This window comes from Purpureocillium lilacinum (assembly GCF_023168085.1).
Source record: "Purpureocillium lilacinum CBS 284.36 DNA, scaffold_1, whole genome shotgun sequence".
NCBI lineage: Eukaryota > Fungi > Ascomycota > Sordariomycetes > Hypocreales > Ophiocordycipitaceae > Purpureocillium > Purpureocillium lilacinum.
Genome location: NW_027072111.1, coordinates 3,807,915 through 3,826,531, shown reverse-complemented (window position 1 = coordinate 3,826,531; position 18,617 = coordinate 3,807,915). Strand labels below are relative to the sequence as shown.

Below are 18,617 nucleotides of genomic sequence, written 5' to 3'. Positions count from 1 at the left end.
AATCCATTTTCGCTGACCCATCTTCCTCCCACCAAAAAAAAAAATCACCAATGCGTAAAGGGTATCGACCGAGAACAAGATTAAGTAGTTGAAGAAGAGGAGGGCCGTCGAAGAGCCCGTCCGGATCACACCTCGACTCAGAGAGGAGGGCGGAGGTCACCGCGGCGGCGGGCACATCAGGCCGCGGGTTTCGTGCCGATCCGGGGGGGATAAGGCTACCACTGGGTATGGATAGCTCTGTATGTAGGTGAATAGATACGCTGCGTCTCGAGCAGCGGGTGTCAACGTGAAGGGCGGCAGAAGTGTGCAAAACCCAGCCGCGAGAAGGGAAACTCTGCATCTCCAATAACCGTGTGGGAAGAGACCGCCGTGGGTAGGGCAGAAGAAACAGCCGGCCATGGCGACGACAGTGTCGAACGTTGACAAAGAATTAGATCAAACCGGCCGGCCGTGGTTCGAGGCATGGATGCGAGTCCTTCTAGAAGAGGACAGCTGCCGCGATGAATGCGACGACCAAGCCCGCCACAGCGGCGCTGCCCTGCTGTCTGCCAGCCTCGCCCTTCTTGTCTGCTGAAGTCTTGGGCGGCGTGTCCGACGAAGTTGTCGAGGGCCCCGAGACCGTACCAGTGGTCTTTTGATCGGAGTCAGTCGTGGTGCCGTTCTCGTGGAAGATACCCGGCACCAGCGTCGGTCGCTGCTTGGTCGTGGACGTAGCAGTGAACTCAGATGACGTAGCCACCTCCGAAGAAGTGCTGTTCGTTGTGGCGGCAGAGCTTGAAGTGGTAACCGGTGGGGGTGACGAGGTAGAAGTCGACGACTGAACGGTGGTCGAGGTGGTCTCTGGAGGCGGAGGCTGCGAAGTCGAAGTCTCCTTCTTGGACGTGGGCGTGGAGCCACCAGAGCCATCGAACATGACGACGTTTGCGGTCTTGCCCTCATCAACGGTCACGACGCAGAACGCAGAGCCGCCTGCGCCGGACGCTGCGAGTTTGCTTCCGACCTTGCCACTGCCGGCGGAAGGGTCAATCTCGCATGGCAGGCCATTGCAGCCGCCGTCGGGGCACTCGATTCTCAACCCAAAGCCCGGACCCGAAGACTTGAACGCAGCTTGCTCTTCCCACTTGGGGTTCCAGCCCAGCTTGACATACGTCTTACCACCCTGTGCGTTCGCGCCAGCAACGTAAGGGGCCCAGTTCCCGATGGGCTTGCTCTCATCGCCCCACTTGCAATCCTCGACGCCACTGCCGGGGCCATTGATATAGTAGCTGTCGGCCTTGTCAGTCACCATACGGATGAGCATTTGTGGAGGATCGCCTTACTGAGCAGCTGTTCCGGCCCAATACTTTTCGTCCGGGACAGCGATGAGCGCTTCCGAGTCAACAAGCGTGGGAATGATCATAGACTCGTCTCCAGGAAGCATCGTTTGGCACCAGGACAGTGAGCTCTTGCACTTGTTGATGACCTTGACAGACTCAACGCCCCGGACACAGTAGGGCTTGTCAGGAAACGGCTTCGAGAGCTTGCCGCTCTTGTCGCAATACAAGCCGCCATCCTGCTTTGTCATTAATGCACGTACTTGGCGTGAACGGTAGCGGCTCTCATACCATGGACTCGGGATACGTGTACTTCGTGCCTGGCTTCCACTGGGCCAAAAGCATGGGAGCCTTGCAGACATAGGGACAGTAACTGCCGCAGGTGCATTCCCGATCGCTCGGGATGCCCCAACCGGCGTTCATCCCATCAGGCGTGACGGCCAAAACACTCTCGTGCTGAACGAAGCTGCAGGTTCCTGCTCGCTTCTTGACGGAACCATTCTCGGAACGAGAATGGAGGTGAGCATGATTGTGCCCATGCAGATGCGAGGCTTTGCGATCGAGCTGATGCAACCTCTGATGGGCCCTGCTAGCTTCGGCACCCGTGCCAGAGAGGACTATTGAGGCCGATCCCAGAAGGGCCTGAAGAGAAGACAGCTTCATGGCGGGCAAGGTCGTTGGTCTGCCGTCGGTATGGGTGGTTCCTCGGCTTCGGCTTGCTCGAGCGGCGGAGAAGCGAATGATTCAACACCAGGAACGTCGCGAATCTCGATGTAGGTCGTCGAGGTTGCGGAACCTGGCGTCGCGAGGACGGACGTGTGGCAAGGAGAGCGAGCGGCGACGAGCAGCGTCGGGGGGGACGGCGATGGCGGATCGGTCGAGTGCGTGTGTATTGTACTTCTCGGGGGAGTGAGGGAGCGTGGTGGGCAGAAAGCACGGATTTCTGGCCCGTGTAAGTGAGCGACGCGAGAGCGGGTGAGTGAGCGACGATGTTGTGCGGCGTAGCAGAAGAGAGTGACTGCAAAGAACAACCGTAAACGGAAAACGCAAAATAAGGAGCGACAGGCGTCTGGGGACGACAAAGTGGGAATGACTGGCGAGGGCAGAGGTTGAGGGGGGCCGGGAGAAGCAATAGGTCGTTCCGGCGACCGCCTCCCTGGGTTGCGAGTGAAGCTGGAGCCGTTAATGGGCCTCGGGGCGCTGCAGGGCTTCCTTGCAGGTGGAGCGCGGGTGCCGTGCCCCTGGCTTGCCTGGCCTGCCCCAGGCGACGAAATGAGACTGCCTCCAATCAGCGCCCGCCGCTCATCTCCCCCTGGCGCTGCGACGGCCAATCCGCGCCCGAGACACCCTAAACGAAATGAGGTGGCCCCGTCTTATTATGGCGGCGAGGGGAACACTGGGCAGGAACACCTCGCACGGCAGCGAGATGCCAAGGTACTGCAGGTACCTCAGCTCAGTGGCCCTCCCCTCCATGTCGCAAGGCTCCCCCGCTGAGGCACTCGCTGCAAATCTCGCCCGTCACACCTGGCAAGCAGCCGTACCTGCCCCCTGCGCTCGCTCTGTCTGCTTGACTCGAGCAACAAAGCCCGCGCAGGGCAATTAGACATGCAGCTCCCTCACCTCGACCTACCGCGACGCTACCGCCTCATCGCCTCTCCTTGACCCAACTTGCGACCACATCCCCCCGTGTCTCTATGCTCGTCCGGACACGGGCGGACAGCCACGGGGGCAGCATAAAACAGCAAGACGCGTGGCCGGCGCAAACAATAGACAGCGATCCGGCGGCTCCTCCGAGGTATTCAGCGTGATCGGCGTCGCCAAGATTGCATGAATGCTCTCCACCAACTGGGCCAACTCGGCTGGCCTGCCGAAGCACGCCAACGGCGCTTGGTATGCAAATTGCGCCGGCCTTTTCATCATCAGCCGGGTCACCAGTCCCAGGCGATGGCTCACAAATTGAAGCGCCAGGCAAGCCAAGCGACAGGGTCGTTCCCGCTCGACCGTCCAACCTGCAAGCAATTTACGAGAACGCGCTCGGTCCCAGCCCTCTTTCACAGAGAAGTCCGCGGTTTGAGATTCGTCGGCCACGCCGCCAAGTGATCGAACAAAGGGTGGGCGCATCGCCAAGTCGTCGCTCCACCGACCGCATGAACCATATGCCATGGTCTTAAGCAAGCTTTGGACCTGAATCATGTTCAGCAGCCGTGGTCGCATGGCCCTCATCGGTGAGGCCATGGACAGCGTGTCCAGAGAGCCGCTGTCATCAGCGGCGCCGCCTTTCCATTCCTCAGCAAATGTAACTCAGTTCGCCTCCGTGCATGAGAATATGTCGCCGTACATTGTCGACGGCGTTTCCGGCGGCCTTGTTGATAATCGCTGCCTGCCTGCTCCGCACCCGCAATCACGCCGCCGGTGAGCGCAATGCGGCAAGGGGCGACGATGGGCGCGACATCGACGTCACGAGGTTTGCGATCGAGTGCACTCCGCAGCGTTTGTGTGACCCCGATAATCGCCCGTCTCTCGAGATCGGAGCAGCGCGGCAGTGGCGTACGGGATCGAGAGGCAGTGGCTTAGTTGAGGAATGCAGCTGTCTCAAGGCAGCGGGAAGGGTGCATAAACGCTTCGCGGTTGTGGCGATGCGCTTGGGAGCCCGTTGAACAAGGGTCTTCTTCCACGATTGGACGCGACCGGCCCAGATGGGCGTTGTAGGTCATCGAAGCCATATTCTTGTCGCAGCACTCGCTGTCGCTGAGGTCTGGTCGACCGTCCAGTCGGGTCCTCCGGGGAGCACCGTTGATGGTCAGAAGGGGTGGGGAAACTCGACTGGTCCACGGTACAGAGCAGCACCTCAAGGTGACGTTATGTCGATAAAATTACCCGTGAGGCCACTTCACGGGGCATTTAAGATACACGATGGAAGAGAGGCGTCCTGTAAGCAGCGTAAGATGACACGAACCGGCCTGGAGCGCGGTGAGGGCAGTAAATCTTGTCGAAAGGGTTTTGGTACAGGGTAAGTATTACAGCAGCGTCTCAAAGCCCCCTTTCTCGGTGTCCAACAACTCTTGCAAATGAATCAAAGGACATCGTCATTGAATGCCGTCCGGCAGTCTTGCTGCGCAGGTGGTCGTCGTAGTCGAGCATCTCCTTGTACGGCACCTTGGCCACGATCTCCACCATACGCGTTGTCGATTTCTTCCCTCGTAGCGAGGTCACCGACTCGTAGGGGTCTGGGGGCGCGTAAATCTTGGACGCGTCGACCAGCTCGACTTCGCCCGATGCCGATGACGACTCGGCTGTGCGATCCGTCACCTCGAGTATGTGACCACCGGCGCCGGCTGTGATGTCGTGCTGCACGCTGCCCGCCGCCGCCTCGGGGCAGGTAATGTGCGCGAGCATTATCGGCTCGAGGACCCCAATTTGGTGCTTCTCGAACGCGTCTCGCAGGGCGGCCTGCACGGCCGTCCGTGCAGCGCTGCTGAAGTGGCCGCCCGTGGGGCTCTCCAGCGCGCCCTCGGAACTGTCGAGCTCGACCTTGACGAGACAATTGTTCATCGGTGATGCCCGACGGGGACCCCGGGCGAGCCCTGCAATGGCTCCGTTCAGTAGCTGGTGCCTCGCCTCTTCCACATCAAATGGGAGAGCATCCTCGCCCTCGGGAGCGGGAATGTTGATCTGGAAGACGTTGCCATCTCTCTCGACACCCGACTCCAACAGGCTCCTGATGTCATAGTCCTCCATGGGCTCCAAGGTTGCCGTACAAGCGACTTTGCCAGGCTTGCTGGCAATTGGCCGATCGAACACCACATAGTGCGGTTGTGTGGGTGCCATGACGCATTCCTTGTAGTCCACCTCGATTTGGCCAAAGTCGGCATCAATCTTGTGCTTCTGCCGCATGTTGTACAGGGAGACGTCCAAGTGGAGTTTCCCCATGCCCTGGATTGTAAACTGCTCCGTCTTGGGGTTGCGACTCCACCGCAGGCTCGGGTCCTCCCGAGATGCGTTCTCAAGGGCTGTCTGTAGCTGTTGCGCAGCGACATTTCCGTAGGGATCGACTTGCAAGAACGCGACGGGAGGAGGGATCTCGGGCGGGCGGATCTGCATGTGGCGGAAGCCCTCGGCAACAGCCTTGCCGTTTGTTGTCGTGATCAGCGTGTCTCCGGTCCGTGCCTGCTTTAGCCCTCGCAGTGCTCCAATCTGGCCCACGGCAAGCTCCGGGATATCGTGCGTTTTCGAGGCCGAGATTTGAAGGATGCCCATAGGTCGCTCCTGGGTCATCAGATTGGTGTTGAAGCTGGCCGCATTGCGCATCAAAGTGCCGTGGTAGACGCGCACAAAGCTGATGACGCCCTCCTTCGGATGGTTGAAGACCTTGAAGACGGCAGCGACGGAAGCAACGTTGCTTCGCGCTCCCTTTTTGTGCTTTTCGTTAAGGAATTGCTCCATATGGTGCTTTGTAGAGCCAACCCGCACTTCGACGTCGGGTCTCTCCGACGGGTTTGGTAAATAGTTGGTAATGGCATCCATCAATGGCTCAACGCCGATATGCTTGAAGCTGGACCCGGCAAACACCGGGATGACCCTCCCATCGCCATTCTGGATTGCTCTTCGGACGGCCTGCTTCAGAAACGATGCGGTCATGTCCGTATTCTCCGCCAAAAACTCGTCCATGACGGCTTCGTCGAAGTCCGCCAGGCCCTCTATCAACCGCTGCCTTGCCAAGTCCAGCTCCTTGATAAGTGCAGGATTCGACGTAGCAAGAGCGTCTCTCAACTCTTCTGGCGTATATCGAATCTTTTGTCTTTCCGACTTCCAGCGGTAGCCCACTCGGCTGATGACGTCGATGACACCCACAAACTCATCCTTCTCCCACCATGGTATCTGGCAGACGAGCGGCCAGCCCTTAAGGCGAGTGCCGATCTCCAAGACAGACTTCTTGAACGAGGCCCCCTCGCGGTCCAGCTTGTTGCAGTAGGCGATGCGGGGGATCTTAAACTCATGAGCAGACGCCCAGACGCGCTCAGTGTGCGCCTCGACACCCTTGACGGAGTCGATGATACAGACTGCACCGTCGAGGATTGGGAGACACCTGTCGACTTCGAACCTGAAGTCCTGATGGCCAGGGGTGTCGATCAGGTTGACTGTCTTGGGATGCGTTCCCGCGGGACAGTCCTGTGCCCGTGGCCAGTGAAAGGTGATGGCTGCAGACTGAATGGTGATGCCGCGCTCCCTCTCAAGTTCGAGAAAATCGGTGACAGTGTTGCCGGAGTCGACATCTAGACAGCATCAGCAATTAATAGTCGGGGAGCAAGTGATTCTGACGGACTCACCTCCGACCCTTTGAGTGACGCCGCTGTAGTAGAGCATCCGCTCTGTGGTAGTGGTTTTGCCCTGGCATTGTCAGCCCACCACTGGATTATTTGGAATATTCAATCCAGGAATAGCTTACTGCATCAACATGTGCGATTATGCCAATGTTCCGGATGTCCTCGAGACGGGGGTGATCGTGGGCAGCGGCCTGGCTGTAGAGCCGTATTGTCGTCCGGGCAGCCGGCAATGCCACACAAGCTTTACTTCTGGCAGATAGACGCCTGCCAGCAGGCTGCGCACGCCGGAAGAGCGTCAAGACAATCATGGTGTCGCAAGACAAGGTCTCTAGAGGTGCAGCATCTCTTGCACTTGCACGGGGACTCTTTGATCTCTCACCACCTTCAGTGACGCATTGAGCCCTGGGACAGCTCTGTGAAGGTGAGGGAAGAGCCGCTCCCTTGGCCAACCAGCCCGGGGAGAATAAGCGTCTCAGAGTTGCAAGTGAAGACTGATCGGAAAGAGCGGCGGCCCGTGTCCCAAAACAGCTGAATGACTGACGGACAGACAATTGACGTCGAGACTCGAGAGGAGAGCTTGGGCGCGGCAGAACCGAGTTGCAAGACCAGGTTCGTCGTCCGCTGCCCGCATTCAGCAGGCGGTGACGAGCAAGCTCTCCTTTACGCGGCTTGCACCTGACGGGACACTCATTGGAGCGTCTTACAGCGGCAGCAATGGAATCCCCTCCCGCAAGCCGCCGCTGGACGCAGGCGCTAGCTTCCTGCGAATAGCGCACATCCGCATTGGTGCGCTGCCGCCCCCGGGCTGGGCTGACTGCTGAGCTTAGCATTGGCCAGCGCCCGGGCGGCGCCTACGTCAGTCTCCCCCCATCGAACGGGACTTTTCACCAAGCCAACGTCAACCGCGACACGCAACCCCCGTTATCATCCTCCACTCCCAGCCTCGCCCACTGAAGCTCAAAAAACAGCTGCCTGGCCCTCCACCGCGCGGCGCATCTCCGTCTGCATAATTGACCCCTTCCGCCGCACCCCTCGCCGCGCTTCGTCTCGCAGCCATACCCCGTATTCCTCTCGACCAAGCGCCTCGCGACCGCCGCCATGGAGCTCTCCGACATCTTGTACGTTGATGCGCCGCGGCCGCCTACCTCGTCAGGGGCCACCATGAGCTGACTCTGCGCCCCGTCTGCAGCCGTATCGTTAACTTGGCCGTTGGCGCCATCACCGTCATGGGTGGTATCGGCTCCATCTTCGCCTTCTCGCTGTACGTTGCCGTCACCACACCCCCCTTTTCGAATGCGCCGAGCGGTCGGTCGCCGGCGGTGTCCCGCGGGGGCTGCCACCGGTGGTGGATCGAGGGGCCACGCGCGCAGGTGACACAGGAGTTTGCTAACAAGGTCGCAGTCAGGGCATCGTCGTCGGCGTGTACATGATAGTCTTTGGCCTCTCCATTGCCCTTCTTGGTAGGTTACCATTCGTACCGCGAGGCTGGCTGTCTGGCGCTAACTGGCAGCAGAGTTCCAGATCCCCCCCCAGATCTCGAGATACGCCTCGTTCCTCTTCTCGTTCCTCGGCCGAGGCATCTGTACGTACCCGAATTGAAATTTCCATGCCATTGGGCTTGTCTAACTAAGCACTCGCCAGTCTACATCTTCCTCGGCTGCCTCATCCTCGGCTCCCACGTCCTGCAGAAGATTGCCGGTGGCATCGTCGGTATCGTCGGCATCGGCTACGTCGTCCTCGAGTTCATCCCCTCGATTGAGCCCCCGAGCAACATGCGCGAGGCCGACGTCGCTGGCTGGGGCGCCGAGCAGGTCTAGTCAGACCATGCGGACATGGTGCCCGAGCCCGGCGCGGTGGCCATGACGGACCGGGCGCATGGCTAGCGATGCCCTCACCAACACGGCTCAACAATGGATAGGACGGATTGTGGCGGTGACCCGAGTCCGGGAGGGGTAGATGCACTCAAGGCGTGCGTGCATTTGTGTGTCAGGAGTAGTAGTAAGAGTCTTCGTATAGATGCATCACTCCGGACGGTTGGCGGACGGTGGCTGCGAATGGATCGGAGCGCAGCGCGGAGGTCGGCGTTTGAACACTGTGTGTACGGAATGCAGACGGTTTACGATTACATGCACATGCAAGACTACAGATTCAAGGCGATGCGTTGCGTAGTTGCTTCATTGTCATTCTTCATTGTCATTGTCATCCTCCATACGGTTACATATCGTACAGTCTGCCCGAATCCCATCCGCGCTTCATGAAAACATCCATCATCAAACGGCGACAGACAAGTAAATTACTGCTTCTTCCACTGTCCCGCGTTCTCGACGCCCTGGCCCACGCTGTTGAGCCCACCCTGGACGCCCGTGCCCAGGTTGCCCAGCGCGTCGCCGACGGGGCGGCCCGTCTCGCCCGTCGCGCTCGTGACGGTGTTGCCGACGCCCCGCGTCGCCTCGCCCGTGACGTTGCCCAGCGTGCCCGTCACGCCGCCGAGGGTGTTGCCCAGCGTGCTGGTGAGGAACTGCGCGCCGCCGGCGGCCTGGTCGCCGATGGAGTTGACGGTGTTGCCGGTCTTCTTGGTGGCGTCGGACATGGTGGCGGTTGTGTAGTAGAGTATATGCGTATGGTGTTGTGTGTGCTTTGGTGCAAGTAGCCTCTTTAGAACGGGCTAGGTTTTGCTTGGTTTGTGGTAGTATGGATAAGTCTGTTCAGGATGGATGTCTAGATCCAGGTTGCCATGGAGGAGCGCACTCCACCTTCTTATATCCGCGATCCGTCCCCAACGGATTCGAGCCTCACCTGTCAAGAGCCATGCTATGGGTTGACAGCTTACACGTGAAACGTGGCTGTCGTAATGATCTGCTTGAGGTGCAGGTGTCGAATGACGTCAAAGTTGAGGCACGTTGCGCCAATGCACATCATCCAGGGCCGCCTGCCATGAATCTCGATTTTTGCTCCACATAATGTGGCGATGCCCACGACACCCCAAGGGCAATCCAAGGCGACGAGCCCACGGAACAATGCCAAAGCTCGCTGATTCGTCGCTGGGGGCCACCCAAGCCTGATCGGGTAAACAGAATGAGCCCGGTCTATATCAAAGCAGGATTTTGAGCGAAATCAAGCGCTTTCTACTATATGCCTGTAAATGCTATCGAGGAATGCCCCCCATGCTCCCCATGCTGCCCCAACACTTCTAGCCAATGTTAAATTCGTCAGCGGCGGCGCTCATCAGCATCATGCTCTTGCGCTTGATGACATCCCCCGCAGGTCGCTGCTCCTGCCCGCGGTCCGACTTGGGCGCATCCCTGGACCCCTTCTTCTTGGCCTTGCGCTCTATACCCGACCCAATGCCACCTGGCGCCTCGCGAAGGCCGAAGCTTTTCGCCACATGGCCCAGGTGCAGCTGCGTAATGTCGAAGTGAACTCGCTCGTCCTTGACATGTGTCGCGTAGGCCCTGATGTGTGATTTGAAGCCGTTACGGGCCAGCTCCAGTCGCTTTGCGTCGTTAAGCAGACGCTGTTCCAGATGAAGCTGCAGCGTCTCGGCCTTGTCGTGATACGACTGTGCATCTTCCGGCTTTGCTGATGTCTCAACCGGAAACTCCAGCTTTGCCATGAGGCCCTTCTTGAGAATTGCCTCATAAGGTTGCGACGATGGTGGTGTCGACGACTTGAGCAGCTCAATGTACCCCTCCTCCGCACCAGGTAGCAAGAACAAAGCGGCGTCGCCGGATCGACCAGCTCGGGCCGTCCGACCGACTCGATGGATGTGGTCCGCAAAGCTAAAGGCGGGATCGTATTCAATGACCAGATCGACCGACGGGATGTCCAAGCCTCGTGACGAGACGTCGGTAGTGATCAGCAGCGAAGGGGTCTTGCAAGCTGAAAATGACCTCAGGGTCGCCGTACGAACTGGTTGGCTGAGCGATCCGTGCATCCGGTGAAGCACCACTTCAGGGCTAGCCGCAGAAGTGAAGTAGGCTGCCTTGGAAACTGTCTTCGAAACAAGCTCGGCGTCTCTGGAGGCTGACTGAGGAACGTCTGACTCATCAGGGTTTCTGAGCATCTCGTAATGGAAATCTACCGAGTCCGCACAGGACATGAAGATGATTGCCTTCATGGTGCGGCCCCGGCGCGAGAAGACCGACTTGAGATATGAGACCAGCGTCACAAGACGAAGCTTGGAAGGCACCACGATGTACGTCTGGTGCAGCTGCGCCGGCGCCTTGTGAACGGTGTTCTCTGTTGGGTCATCGTCGCCCTTCTCGGCGGCCAGGAAGGTGGCGTCAGCAAGACTCATCTCGCCAAGCTTCTGCACGTTCATCTTCATGGTGGCAGAGCAGAGGACCGTCACCCGTCTGTCCGGTAACGTGTCGAGCGGCGTTCCTTTGTCGGTTTCGGTCACAATTGCAATGTCCCGGAGAGTTTCGATAGCCTTCTTCAGGTCGTCCTCGAAACCCAGATCCATGAGTCGGTCGCCCTCGTCTAGAATGAGCCACCGAACGGTGCCTAAGTTGAGAGCCTTGGTATTGTCGATATGGTCCGCCAATCGGCCGGGCGTGGCGACCAGAAAGTTGACGCCTTTTCGTATCCTCGCCTTCTCAGCCTTTTTGGACTCGCCACCAGTGATTGCGGTAGATACCAGCCAGGGGAATGGTCGTATCAGCTGCTCGAGGACCGTGTGAACCTGCTTGGCCAGTTCACGAGTGGGGGAGACAATGATGGCAAAAACACCAGAGTCCCGGTGTATTTGCTTGTCGCCCCCCGAGCTGAGAAGAAGCACTCGATGGATGATGGGCAGGAGATACGAGAACGTCTTGCCGGAACCGGTTTCGGCCTGAACAAAGGCGTCGGAGCTGCTCGAGAGTAGGTGCGGTATGACTTTTTGCTGAATTGCCGTCGGTCGTTCGAGGTTCATCTTGGCCAGCTCGTCGACCAAGCGGGACGAGAGCGTGAGCGATCCAAAGTTGGCGACATCAGCCAGCGGCGCGTTGGTCGCTTGCGGCGCACTCCATTCCTCCTCATTCTCCTCGGCGGCCGTCGTCTGCGCAGGATTGAAGGAGAAAAGCTTGGAGATCACTTGGCGGTTTCCTTTGGGACCGTCCCCGGCGTGGCTCTTGTGATGGCCGGAGAAGCCAGACTGCGAAGCATCGTGTCGCGAGCCCTCGGGTCGCCTGTTGAAACTCGGTCGCGGCCCTGTCCTGTAGCTGGGAATGGTGTCCGCGTCATTGTCTTCCACCCGACGTCGCTTCGTGAATCTTGCGCCGTCGTCGGCCTCGTTCTTGGTCGTCTCGCCTCGCTCCGACGCCAGTCGAGCGCCTCGCTCTGCACGCTTTCGCTCGCGCCAGCGACCGCCTTTGAACTTGACTTGAGTCTTCAGAGGCTCAGGGCCCAGCTCAAAGTTGAGCAGCATGCCATCGTCGGCCATTGTGTATTGCAGGCTGGGCGCGGCTCCGAGGTCGACGGAGGTGGGGCCTGGTGTTGCAGTTCGCCAACACTGCGACGGCGAAGCTGGGAATTTTTTTCTAGAGGGGCCCAATCTTATCGGGTGGTTTCTTATCGATAAGATTGATAACAGAATCGCATCTGATGATCTGACGGCACCCGGGATTCGGGTTCGAGCTTCCCCAGATTCAGGCGTCATCGACATTCTTTGGCGTCGATGGATGCCTGAGGACTGGATCAATGATCACGGACAGGGCAGGTAGATCCAGGGCGGGGAGAATTGCCAAGGGCGCGTCGTCCGTAACCCGGAATGCTACCTGCGCCACGACAACTCCGCATCCCGGCCCATGGCAGAGCCGCCTCTGCGCGTCTTGTCATGATGCACCCGTAGAGGAGGGAAGACGTGTTTACAGTCGTGACGAAAGGACGTGTGTAGGCTGTTCCTTGACAAGGAGCCCTAAACAAGACATCGAGCACCGCACGTCGAGGATGCCTGCAATAACCCAAGTCCGTGAAACTACCACAGACCACGCGCTGTTTTCCAGCCGCCAGCTCTCGGGAGCGCGGGTCGATGCCCTTGCTGGGCGAACGACAACAACAACGACACGGTCAATTCACCGCATCCCGGCGATTTTTGTCGCCGATGTGTCTCGGTCGCAAGCCCCGTCGATGGAGGCTTTTGGACCGATACGGACAAAGTTGTCGGGCCCGGGTTCGAGAAAAGACCGAGTCGTCGATGGCGCTCGGATGTGGCAGCCACAGGTGCCAGCCGGGGTAGTGGTGGTGCCCGGCTCATCCGAACGACAGACGGGACATTTTCGTGGGCAACGGCCATGTGACAGGCAAATCCGTGGGGCGCCAGGACCCTCCTCGGCGGTAGTGCCCCGGCGTACAGGGGCGCAACGGGCGCTGACGTTTTCCTTTGCTTGTTCCTGCGAGGGCGTGGCGCGGCGGGTGCGCTCCAGCTCGCAACGGTGCTGCCAGTCCGGGGACACCCAAACCTAACCTTACGGTCCTGCCCGTGTTAGCGGAGGACCTCGCCCGCGTGTTTGAGTTGAACCTTGAAGGGCATCTTTGTCTGGGTCGCATTATTCAGCGCGGTCGCACAGCAGAAGCGACAAGACGGCGTTTTTCATGCCGAAGGCCCATCATCTGCACAACTGACCGAGCTCGTACGTTTTCCATGCACCATGCTTCTTTGGGCGTCCCCATCGTCGGGGCAAGAGCAATGACCATGTCGTAACAGAAAATATCTGAAATTACACTGGTCCAGGGCAGAGGCTGCCGAGTGGCGGCTGTCCCAAGCGCAGCGTCCAAGTACCGCAGTAATGGGGTCCCGGGGCCCATTCATCAGCCTGCCGCCGCCAGCGCAGCCACCACCGTGCCTTGGGTGCCTCCCGACAGGCTGACAGGCAGGGCGCCGCCCCGTAACCTGCGCTCCGGCTTCACCCATGGGGGCCCACCTCCGGAGCAGCGTTCCCAGCCAGCCCAGCAGGCCCAGCACCATCTTCTTCGCGAGTGCGCGAATACTCGCCAACTGGCCGCGCGGGACCCCTGCTCGCGTACCCGTCCCGGCGCACGCCCTGGGACATTGTGGTCGTCATCCATCCACTTTCACCCGCATGGGACGGACACGCACGCACGCATGCCTGGTGGCCTGGCCGCTGTCGCGTGTGCCGATCGAGGGAAGAGGGAACGTCACCGCGACCCGAGATGGAGGGCCGCCGTGCATGAGTGCGAAGCTGAGGACACCATTGCCTCAATGCCTGCCTGCGCGTCCGTCGTCGTCGCCAGGACGCGACATCATGAGCAGAGGCAACGAGGCGCCGCCGAGGCAAAAACGACGACTCGTGCCTCCGAGCTGGGGAGCACAAGCAGGAGAAAAAATTGCGTTTGCCCAGCGCTGGTTGGCCCGCGCCGCGGCGGCGTCTCCAGTAAAAAATTCCTGGGTTGAGGGATTGGACGGATCCCCGAGGGACTGTCGCAGCGCTGAATGGCCTTGCCCATCCGTATCTCCGCACCCGAATCCCGCCCCGGGGCGTTCAGGGCCTCCCTGGAGCACCCGCAGGCGCCCGTAGGCGTCCGTCGGCGGCCCACCCAGTGGGAGGTGGAGCGCTGACGACGGGACTTTCATTGCTGCGCCAGCGCACCCGCTGCCACCACCCAGCGGGCGGCAGCCCAGTGCGTGTGTGTGCCCCGTACTCCAAGGCAGAGCTCCCCCATCCATGACTCCCTCATCCCTGCGCTCCCGTCAGCCGCGGGGCCAGAGCCCAAAAAAAGGCCCCTGGCCCCGTTCCCAGCACGCGCCTTCGCTGGCCATCTCCCGCATTCTACTCGTACCCGCACCGCGCTCGTGCTCCCCCCGTCCTGAGGCCAATACTTCTTCAAGCACTGGCATCCTGCTGCCTCTTCCTCCTTCTGCAACGCACAGCAACAACATCCACCACCACCTTAATCCCTCCCTTTCTGGACCGCGCGTTTGTTTGACGGGCTTCGGCGCTGTCAAATGAACCTGCAATCGTTTTCATTCTTTAATCTCTACGTGAGTGCTGCTTTGTCCCCCGCCGCGTTTCGCCCCAGCGCCTGCCCCAGAGTTTCGCCGTTGCACCGCTTCGACCGTGACTCAACGTCGACGCCTGGCGCTTGACCTCAGGCAAACAATCACGGCGACAACACCACCTCCTCCATGCAGAAGCTAACCTCGGGTCTCCCATAGTCCCCTCCCCCCTCAGTCTTCTAAATGCCCACCATCTATTCGTCGCTGTACACGAATTTCATCCGTCAAGGATCAACATTCGCCAAGTCGATCACCACCCACGGCTACGCACAATCTGTTGTAGCTGCCGCCCACCCCCATGTTCTAAACGCGCAGAACCGCCCGGTCTTTGGTCGCCGGCATACCAACAGACTCGGGCGTCTCTCCAACTTCCAGCTTCATTCGGCTTTTCACTCTGAGCGGACAGGAGCTGGCCTCTCGTCCGACCATCGCCATGGCCACGTACATGGCGGTTTAGATGCCTATTTTGAGGCTCTCCAGAAGCAGCAGGCTGCTGGCGAGGCCGACAATGAGTGGACGCAGTTTGAGTTCCAGAAGCGGATCGAATGGAAGCCCAGCTCGTCGACCGTTCTTGCTGGCGAGGAGGATGCCCTGGCTGCCGAGGACCCTGCCGTCGAGGCGGTCGAGGATGAGAGCTCGTCTTCCTTCTCGGTGGAGGAGGCTGCCGCCCTGGCACACATCAATGCCGCCCTCGAGAAGGAGATCGAGTCTCGACAGTTGCAAGAGGCCGCTGAGAATGCGCCCTGGGCCTCTGTCCCTGTGTCCCGATCGCAGACGCCCAGGAGTGTCGCGCGCACTGCCACTCCTCCCATTGACAGCCAGTCGCAATCTTACGCCGACCACTTGGCGAAGCTTGCTGCCGCCGACCGATATGCCGAGATTCCTGCAGTGTTCGAGGCCATGCTGGCCACGGGCGTCAAGCCCATTGCCAGCGCCTACAACGCTCTCTTGTTGGCCGCCATCCACATCCCGACGAAGAAGATCGAGATTGTCTCGAAGGCTCTCGACGTCTATGCTGACATGATCCGCCGTCGTGTCACCCCGGACAGCGAGACTTATGATATTCTCGTCAATCTCCTGGCGTCGCGGTCCCTGGAGGTTTCCGCGATGAAGAAGGCCCTTGGGGACAAGCGCCAGCGTTTTGGCGGCATGGACGAGCCCGGCAAGTTCATGTTCGCTTCTCACGAGCTCGAGCATGCCATTCTTTGCGAAGACGACAGGCTCGATCTTGCCATCAAGCTCTTCGACCAGTCGGCCGATGCTGACACCGCCATGTACTCAGCCGAGACGTATCACGAGCTGATCATCGCGTGCGCAGAGGCTGGACGAGTGTCAGACATGCTCCGTCTGTTTGAGCACATGGAGTTCAGCAAGACGGCGCCCATCGCTGCCATCTTCCCCGCAATGATCACTGCGTTCGCCAGCCGCGGTGACCTTGTCAGCGCCGTCGAGTGCTACAACGAGTACCGCAGCCTCGCGGTGGCCCACGACAACGGAAGCGCCAGCCTTCACGACCGACTTGACGACCAGGTCTATGCCGCTGTCATAAACGCTTATGTCGTTTCGGACAAGATTGAAGGCGCGATGAAGTTCTTCCAGAAGATCGTCAGCGAGTACGGCGTCCGTGCCGTTGACATCAAGGACGCTCTTGTCAGCCTTGGCTTCGTCAAAGGATTCATTTCCCGCGGCATCTACCAGGAGGCTTTCCACTGGGCCCAGTCCATCGAGGCTGAGGCTCAGTCAAAGGCTATGGCCCGACTCGCCACCGTCGCTGCCGACAACAGCGAGAAGATGACGGCAATCGACGCGTATGGTAGCATCAAGGGCGACACTCAGGCTATTGTCACCCCCACTATGGCGTTGCTTGCCATGAGCATCCGTGAGGGCGACGTTGCCTCAGCCACCAAGTACTGGCACGCCCTTTCTCGACCGGAAATCCACGCTACTGCGTCTTTCATTGAGCCGACAGCCATGTATGCCGTTGCTCTGATCGGTTCTGGACAGGTCGCTGAGGGTCTGGCCCAGTCAGAGATGATGTTCCAGCGCATCCGTGCCTCGGAATCCGAAGCGCGGACGCAGCTGTCTGAGGAGGTTGACGAGGGTGTCGAGTTCATTCAGCGGTACATGGAAACGCGCGGGATCGCGGACCCTCGTGAGATGGGTTCCCAGATGTCCTCATTGCCTTCTCAGGCGATGAGCGCGTCGCCTTTCCTGTCGACGCCCACTGTTTCCAGCTTTGAGGACAACTTTGATCCGCACGCTCACAGCACCGATTTCAAGGGCTCGTCTCTCATCGCTGACGATCTCGAGGGCAGCCACGGTCGCAAGGGCGCGCGCCTGGGTGATGCTCTCAACCGTTTCCGAAACATGCGCCGCGCTGGCCGCCACCCCCGCTACATCACATACGCCAAGATGATTTCCGCCGCAGCTCGCGAGGGGAAGATGGAGCTCTGCCACGACATCCTCGCCATGGCCCGTACTGACGTCCCGTTGATGCCTCAGTACGCCATGGTCCGTTACGGCTGGTCTTCGATTCTCGACGCAATGGTTGGCGCTTGTCTCACCATGGGCAACCGCGGCCGTGCTGAGCAGTACCACCAGGAGCTCCTGGAGATGGGTGCTGCCCCTTCTGCGAACACGTTTGGGCTCTACATCACGACGCTGAAGGACTCGACCAAAACATTCGACGAGGCGTCTGAGGCTGTTCGCATCTTCCACCGGGCGAAGACGGAGGGCGTCGAGCCTAGCTCGTTCTTGTACAACGCTCTCATCGGCAAGCTGGGCAAGGCTCGCCGTATCGACGACTGCCTGTTTTACTTTGCTGAGATGAGGGCCCTGGGCATCAAGCCAACTTCCGTCACCTACGGCACAATCGTCAACGCCCTATGCCGCGTCAGCGACGAGAAGTTTGCGGAGGAGCTGTTTGATGAGATGGAGGCCATGCCCAACTACAAGGCTCGGCCTGCACCCTACAACAGCATGATGCAGTTCTTCCTGACGACCAAGAGGGACAAGAGCAAGGTGCTTGCCTACTATGAGCGCATGAAGGCGAAGGGTATTGCCCCCACGTCGCACACGTTCAAGCTTCTGGTCGACACGCACGCCACGCTCGAGCCTGTGGACATGACGGCAGCTGAGCAGGTCCTCGAGATGATTCGGGCATCTGGGCAGCGAGCCGAGCCGGTCCACTATGCGTCCCTGATTCACGCTCGGGGCTGTGTGCAGCACGACATGGAGGGTGCCCGGAAATTGTTCGACAGCGTCATTCGGGATTCTCTGGTTCCCGTCAACGCGAGCCTCTTCCAGGCGCTGTTCGAGGCCATGGTCGCCAACCACCAGGTCACGGCCACGGAACCCGTGCTCTCGCAGATGCGAAAGATGGGCGTCGAGCTTACGCCGTACATTGCCAACACGCTGATCCACGGCTGGACGGCGCAGAAGAACATCGACAAGGCCCAGCAGATTTATGGCGCGGTCGTGCGTGAGAAGCGCGAGCCCAGCACGTACGAGGCCATGACGAGGGCCTACCTCGCGGTGGAGCAGAGGGAGCAGGCCAAGGGTGTGGTTGGCGAGATGCTCACCCGCGGCTATCCCAGCGCCGTGGTGAACAAGGTGCTGGAGCTTCTGGGCGGCGGCCAGGAGGCGCCAGCGGCTTGAAGAGGTGGTTGAGTTGTGAGAGCGTTTGGTTGCCTTTTGCGAGCCTCTTTGTTTGATACCCCATTGTGTTCACAGAAAGGAAGGAGTTTGGGGTGTCGTTGTAGACGACCAGAGGCTCTGCATTAGGGTTTCACAGTTTTCCTATGTTTGATGCGGGCATGGCGTTTGGGTTCATTTACAAAACGGAACTGGAGCCTCGGGCAGAGCGGCCCGGAACGAGGCCCAGACAGGATGGCATTGGCGGTCGGGCGGGACCAGCCCAGCGATAGACACATCTCCACTCGGCATGAAAAAAGGCCAAATAGCAGCATAAGGGGTCAAAAG

General features: G+C 59.7%; 6 protein-coding genes across 6 annotated transcripts; 2 read left to right on the top strand and 4 right to left on the bottom strand.

The window, feature by feature from the left end:
* Positions 1–478: 478 nt before the first annotated feature.
* On the bottom strand, positions 479–1,976 carry PLICBS_000862 (uncharacterized protein; the record flags this gene model as incomplete). The annotated part of the gene is made up of 3 exons (XM_018318091.1): positions 479–1,265; positions 1,320–1,552; positions 1,605–1,976. 3 exons carry the CDS (start codon positions 1,974–1,976, stop codon positions 479–481), a joined length of 1,392 nt encoding a protein of 463 aa, XP_018183616.1.
* Positions 1,977–4,343: 2,367 nt separating this feature from the next.
* On the bottom strand, positions 4,344–6,677 carry PLICBS_000861 (ribosome-releasing factor 2, mitochondrial; the record flags this gene model as incomplete). Its single annotated transcript, XM_018318092.2, has 2 exons — positions 4,344–6,586; positions 6,641–6,677. 2 exons carry the CDS (start codon positions 6,675–6,677, stop codon positions 4,344–4,346), a joined length of 2,280 nt encoding a protein of 759 aa, XP_018183617.2.
* A 1,058-nt stretch (positions 6,678–7,735) lies between these two features.
* On the top strand, positions 7,736–8,454 carry PLICBS_000860 (uncharacterized protein; the record flags this gene model as incomplete). Its single annotated transcript, XM_018318093.1, has 5 exons — positions 7,736–7,755; positions 7,827–7,898; positions 8,039–8,097; positions 8,151–8,219; positions 8,279–8,454. 5 exons carry the CDS (start codon positions 7,736–7,738, stop codon positions 8,452–8,454), a joined length of 396 nt encoding a protein of 131 aa, XP_018183618.1.
* A 476-nt stretch (positions 8,455–8,930) lies between these two features.
* PLICBS_000859 (uncharacterized protein) lies at positions 8,931–9,227 on the bottom strand (the record flags this gene model as incomplete). The annotated part of the gene is made up of 1 exon (XM_018318094.2): positions 8,931–9,227. One exon carries the CDS (start codon positions 9,225–9,227, stop codon positions 8,931–8,933), a length of 297 nt encoding a protein of 98 aa, XP_018183619.2.
* Positions 9,228–9,827: 600 nt separating this feature from the next.
* On the bottom strand, positions 9,828–12,062 carry PLICBS_000858 (ATP-dependent RNA helicase dbp7; the record flags this gene model as incomplete). The annotated part of the gene is made up of 1 exon (XM_018318095.1): positions 9,828–12,062. The coding sequence occupies one exon, from the start codon at positions 12,060–12,062 to the stop codon at positions 9,828–9,830; it is 2,235 nt and encodes a 744-aa protein (XP_018183620.1).
* Positions 12,063–14,819: 2,757 nt separating this feature from the next.
* On the top strand, positions 14,820–18,293 carry PLICBS_000857 (uncharacterized protein; the record flags this gene model as incomplete). Its single annotated transcript, XM_018318097.1, has 1 exon — positions 14,820–18,293. The coding sequence occupies one exon, from the start codon at positions 14,820–14,822 to the stop codon at positions 18,291–18,293; it is 3,474 nt and encodes a 1,157-aa protein (XP_018183622.1).
* Between the last annotated feature and the right edge of the window lie 324 nt (positions 18,294–18,617).